Source organism: Lissotriton helveticus, chromosome 2_1, assembly GCF_964261635.1.
Source record: "Lissotriton helveticus chromosome 2_1, aLisHel1.1, whole genome shotgun sequence".
In the NCBI taxonomy this organism is placed as follows: domain Eukaryota; kingdom Metazoa; phylum Chordata; class Amphibia; order Caudata; family Salamandridae; genus Lissotriton; species Lissotriton helveticus.
This window is the reverse complement of record NC_136059.1, coordinates 1,235,272,923-1,235,278,922: the sequence shown is the minus strand read 5'-3', so window position 1 is coordinate 1,235,278,922 and position 6,000 is coordinate 1,235,272,923. Positions and strand designations below refer to the sequence as shown.

The following is a 6,000-nucleotide window of genomic DNA, read 5'->3' as shown; positions in this document are numbered from 1 at the left end:
AAGATGATAAAGAAAAACATAATAAGGATGAAAGCAAGAAGACAGAACTAGATGAGAAAATGAAGATAAAGTGGAAAATTGGTGATAGGGTTCAACTGATATGACAGAATGGGAGAATAAGGAGTGAAAACACAGAACACTTAAAAAGAAACATTTTACCATCTCTCAATAATAGATAATAACCAAACACAAAAGTTAAATAATATAAAGGTAAATAAATACCAGTGAATAATGAGTTTCAGCGTTCATACCAATAATTTCTTAATTTTCAAAATAATGTGCTAAAACTGAAAAAGGAGCAAGAATTTACATCTGGTAGATTAGGCACGCACTCACGTACTAAACACCCAACTTCGGCCCCAAAGAGTTTGGTTTATGCCTATTACGAGCATCACCACTTACAAAGATAAATATACTCATATAAAATGTTGCAGTGCTAATTTAGCTTACCGCTGCTTGACCGAAAGGAAACAGACCCTGAAAAAAAGTAAAAGCAGTGTTATACCAGTAAAATTATTTTCTTAATTCCATGTTTGCAACAATGTTTTTATCATGTACTAATGCCATTTTAGGAGTCTGTAACTTTGTATTGACTCCTAAAAGGTATTTGTGACTCCATACCTAATAACTGTTTCGAAGAAGTGAATTGTAGGCATCTCTTCTGAATAGTGGGAAGAGGCTTAGCACCACATTCCTCTGACAAAACATCAACGTGTTTATCAGGTCCCGTGTGGCATATATAGCGTCCGCCTCCTGGCCTCTTCCTCTCTAGGGGTCTTACAATGTTAACCTACCCGATCACTTACCCTCTATTTTTCATTTATGACATGAGTAAAGTTGTGTGCATATGCATTCATTACAGTGTTTCTGTCCCACTGTTTTGTGTTTCTATCAGAGTTAGGGGACAATCCACAGGATTTTGGTACATGAAAACCTCTAATTGAAGGATCCCAATGGGAGTACTTTATACCAATTTCCTATGAGTCATTATGGCAAGACATCAACATGTAAGAAACTGTGTCTCATTTGTCCTACAGGTGGTTGCAAGCCTGAGTAAATGGGGGTTTGGCCCAGTAATGTTACACCCTGAGCACAAGTTTTGATTCCTTGACTATGGGGTCCAGAAATGGAGTGAACCCCAATATGTATAGCACCTGATGTAGTGCAGTCCCTGTGCTCTTTTTGTAAACAGGTGGGTAGCCAGCATAGGTTCAATCTCGCTGGTCCTCCTTGGTTCATCTGGAAGATTACCCATAACCATAGCTACTTATGTATAAAAAACCTGCAGCAAACCATGCATTCGTTCTTTCAGCTGTATTTGTATCTGTGGTCCCCACCTAAGCATCTCCTTCTCTGGCAGAGACAGACATTCTAGTAGAAAAGCCTAAGCTGACCTGGTGGACAATAGTAAATATCTCAGAAATGTGAGCCACTGCCATGCAGGAGTAGGGAAGTCCACCTTCATAGCAGATGGACATCTGCTGTCACACTCTTGATCATTTCGAATGTGTCTGGAAATTTCAGTTGACCAAGAAAACCACTTTTTCTTGAATATAGGAAAAGGTATGTTGATACTGCCCAGCAGTGTAGTGCAATTTAGAAGTGTCCTTACTCGCTCTCACACAAACCAAATACACGAAATTAAACAATGATGATTCAAGTTTGCTCAACGGCTATAAACATAGGAGAAAAATGTATATTTACTTACAAAAAATGGATTCAATGGGAAAGCCTAAGGAAAAAAAGAAAGAACATCATGATTGGCTTTCATGTTTTATGTTTTATCTTTATCATATTCATTATGAATTCCTGAATTGGGCTGTCATGAATAATGGATTTTCTTGCATGCCAAGTGTCATCCTAATATGTTTTATAATCCCACCCATTTATCATCACAGATATTATAGGTCTGGGGATATTGCTATCACATCACAGTCATCGGCAGTGAGCAACATAAACATTATGTTGCTCGCAATACGAGCTATGCTGGGAGGGTCAAAACCTGCCACACGAATGGGGCAGATACATTATGCTTTTCATGTGTGTTAGGACATTTGCACGTGTTCTGCATTTGAGTGGAAAGTGGTCAGGAATATTCAACCTTTTCTGTATTGGGAGCTACTTATGTTCAATGAAACGCATTGAGAGCAACTAATATTTATTAATTGTATATCATTTCGATTTTGTTTATAAGTATAATAATTCAACCAGCAAAAGCAATCTGATTTAATAAGCTGGGCTGCACACAGGTCAGCACCTGAGAGGTAGCTGGAGAGCTACAGTAGCTCATTAACTATTTGTTGGAGACCCTTGCGGGCTAACCCAATAAGAGTGTCCATTCAAAGGTAGGGTGCCATTAAGTGCCAATTGTCTTTCTTCCACACCTTTTTGCAGTTGCAAATAAGACTTTTGATTATTCATCAACATAATGAAATCTATGGTGCCTTATTATAAACAAAATGGGGGAAAGAATCAGATAAATTGTATTCATGGGAAAAAAATCTGCAACTAACAGAATTAGTAACTGAATCCACAAACAAAATGCTGTTTTGGTGTGTGAAAATTGTATTGAAGCAAAGTTGAGCAAACGTCCCAATAATTGTGAAGTTTTCCATTGGTGCCAGCATTGAAAGTAACTTTTGAAACTATGTCCACCCATTTTATATAACATATAAGGCCTCCCATTTGGTAACTCAGAGACTGAGCAACAAGGCATACAATGTTTCTACTATAGTATAGATCCGTTCTCAATGTCAAATCTTCAAGGAAGCAAGAACAACATTCATATAGAGAAATACAATATACCCATTCAATGACTTGAGCATATAGAGGGCACGGATGACATCTTTTAGGTGATCCAAATGTTTGTTTCTAGGTGCCGAAAAGTAAAGAAAAAACTATTATCCTAAAATGTATATTCTTCCAAATTAAATTATTAGGATTATGCTCAGCTTCAGACCCTACAACGCAGACACTTGATAAATCAGATTAGCATAAAAGGGAAAGAATAAGTACCCTAATATTCATTATTCAAGGACAATAAACAGTTACTTTAATTACAGCCATGTATACAGTACAGTGGGGTCATATTTTTATAATGTATTGTCGGCCTTGATACCATGAAATGACGATTGAGCATTTACAAGCTGAGCGAGCATAGTTTCAAACTAAAGGCTTTGGATCACGGAAATCGGATGTCCTCCTGTCAAACCCTGAACGAATATTTCTCTTTTGGGGGGTCATCCTGTAAATTCCCCATGTCATACAATATTTTTTATATTGTGGTGTTGAGCAAGAGGGGAGCATATCAATAAAATAACCATTGTCATATATGTTCAGATCTGCTGCTACTTTGTTTGCCATATTTTCTCAATAGATTTTAATATTTACCTGTGCTGGATCAACAGGAATTGGAATAGGGATGGGAATCTAAGAGAAAAGGAAAACATGCACATTTAAAATACTTTACTGTATATTTTGTTCTAGATGATAAATTCCACTCTGCAATTTCCCTGGACCTGCCACTTTCCCCTTTCATGTTCCCTTCCCTTTACCCCCACCAATGTACAGCACTCCATTGCTTTGCAGCTAGACTTGCTCTCATAAATGTATATTATTAATATGATCTACCTTTCAAAGTTGCCATCGAGGGCTATGTTTTCTTTAGTAAAATAATTATTGAACTATGTGCTTATCATTCAGTACTCTGACCTAACTTTGCTATGATATGACATTAAGATATAATCTGCCTCATTAGGCATTTTCTGACACCTAATTGCATACTCAATATTAGGATTCTGATAACATAGAATTGATTAAGTTATATGAAAGGTTTACCTCAGGACCGAGAGGATTCAGCGGATTGATCGGGGTGAGTGGGTTCAAGGGATTGACAGGATTAAATGGATTCACAGGAAATTGTGGAAATTGTGGAAATCGTGGAAATTGCGGAAATTGTGGAAATTGTGGAAATTGTGGAAGTTGTGGAAATTGTGGAAATACTGGAATTTGTTGAACTGGTGGATAGAAGACCTTGAAGGGAAAAATATTTGTTTTCATTAAAAGGCATTGATCAGTTACGCAGCTATGCAGAATTTAGTAATCTTGGTAAAAAACGACAAACACAATGAGATTACCTGTCCGCTTGAGCTGCCCCCATATTTTTCCAGCTTAGGGAAAAATAGATATATCAGTGTTAGTATTTCAGGTGAAATATTTAAATAATAACTTGTGTTATATTCACAGTGCGCTTTTCATTTGCAAACATAAAGCATTACTGGGCATAATATAGTCAGCATTACATCTACATTGGGAACATCAACCAAAATTAGCCATGCTCAGTTAGCCAATATCAATGTTTCTATGTGACTTATGCCTGAATCATCTCCGATTTTAGCCAACCAGGGATTCTTCTGACATTGACGACACTATGAGTGGACTGCCAGATACTGATAAACTGACGTGATCATTATTGGGTTTACAACAAATGCATGTAGATTTTCTCAAATGAGCTAATGACATAGGAAAAGTGTTCATTGAGAGGGCTATTATGGCCAAACCATGAGGTGGACTATTAATATAACTATCCCTCAACTTCTAATCTACCAAATCATCATAATTATTTTCCCTAAAAAATGTCGATTTGGGTTTAACTTTTTACAGGTGTGACCACAACCCCCCCCCCCCCATATGTTTGTTTAAAATAACTTATTGGTAAAATCCATGCAAACAATAATTTGAATGCCACAAATGATATCTCTGATGATTTGCCTGCCATATGTATGAGTTGCGACCTTTCAGAAATGGGGATTCTGTTTGCATGGGGTAAGTACCTAAGCCAGACAGAACACACCACTCTAATCAGGGTAAGGGAGTTACAAACCCAAGATAACCCCTTCTCACCCCCTTGGTAGCTTGGTGCGAGCAGTCAGGCGTGTCCCAGATGGCAATGTGTAAAGCATTTGCACAACACACACACAGACTAGTGCCACAATAAGTACACCACACAAGAGACTCCTCGCAGGATAAAATTAAAATATCTCATATAATATATATAACACATAGACCACAATCACATAAATCACATTGCCAACTAGACAATTGTCATAACATCACCGGTAGTGCAATACAGTAAATACTTATAGGTTGCACACGTCATGAAAACATCCTACACCATCACTGTACACAATATGCAGGTTGTGACATGATATTCATTCTCCCATCATTGAAAGGAAAAATGACATAAATCCTACTATCAGGGCATGAAAGGCAGCAGTTAGTTAAGGAGAGAAACACATAAATCACCAATTGAAAGTAAGAACGCAAATCAGATTAGGAGTAAGCACATGCATCAACATAAATCACCAAATGACCCTAAGCATAATAACAGTAACAGTCATTCAGTAACATAACCACCTGAAGCGTGAAAGAACGATAGGGCACATAGTACCTGTGCTCCTATTATGTTAGATTCTGTGAATTTGCACCAACGGTACTGCACCGAAGCAACTGTGCCCCTACTACAGAGAATATGGTATATTCAGTGAGTGCCCACTGGAAAATCACCTCAGGCAGTTTGTTTTTTAAGTCACAAAGCGGGGATCCTCATTGAGGTCTCACCCCGAGAATTGCAGTGGGGAACCAAATGAAGGCCACTGCCGAAGAGCAAGTGCTCCCAGGTAAGGGGAGTGGGCACACAATGGTGGAAAGCGACCTCTTCTGCAAATACAGCACCACCAACGTAAGAGTGCGGGACGGCATCACCCTCTTTTAGGGATGTCAGGCTTTCCCACAGGGCATGGGGCTATTTTCCTCTTGAGACCCTTGGGAAAACTATGCCGGTGTGTCGTCGTCAGGTTGACAGGCCCCACCCACTGGTGCGGTCATTTCGGGTGCTTCCCTGTTGCCGGGCAATGCATTGGGGAGACCGGCATAGGCTTTGTGCAGCAAGCTGGTGCTGTTGTCATTGGTGCATTCAATCAGAACACCACCCCCTCGCAA

General features: G+C 38.8%; 1 protein-coding gene across 1 annotated transcript in view; it reads right to left on the bottom strand.

The window, feature by feature from the left end:
- Window positions 1-441: 441 nt before the first annotated feature.
- LOC144820229 (uncharacterized) overlaps window positions 442-6,000 on the bottom strand; it is a 31,650-nt gene continuing 26,091 nt past the window's right edge. Inside the window, exons 3-7 of the mRNA XM_078677831.1 lie at window positions 4,137-4,169; window positions 3,838-4,032; window positions 3,391-3,429; window positions 1,709-1,732; window positions 442-477 (exon numbers count right to left, since the gene is read on the bottom strand). Coding sequence (XP_078533957.1) covers window positions 442-477; window positions 1,709-1,732; window positions 3,391-3,429; window positions 3,838-4,032; window positions 4,137-4,169 — 327 coding nt within the window. The remainder of the gene's footprint in view (window positions 478-1,708; window positions 1,733-3,390; window positions 3,430-3,837; window positions 4,033-4,136; window positions 4,170-6,000) is intronic.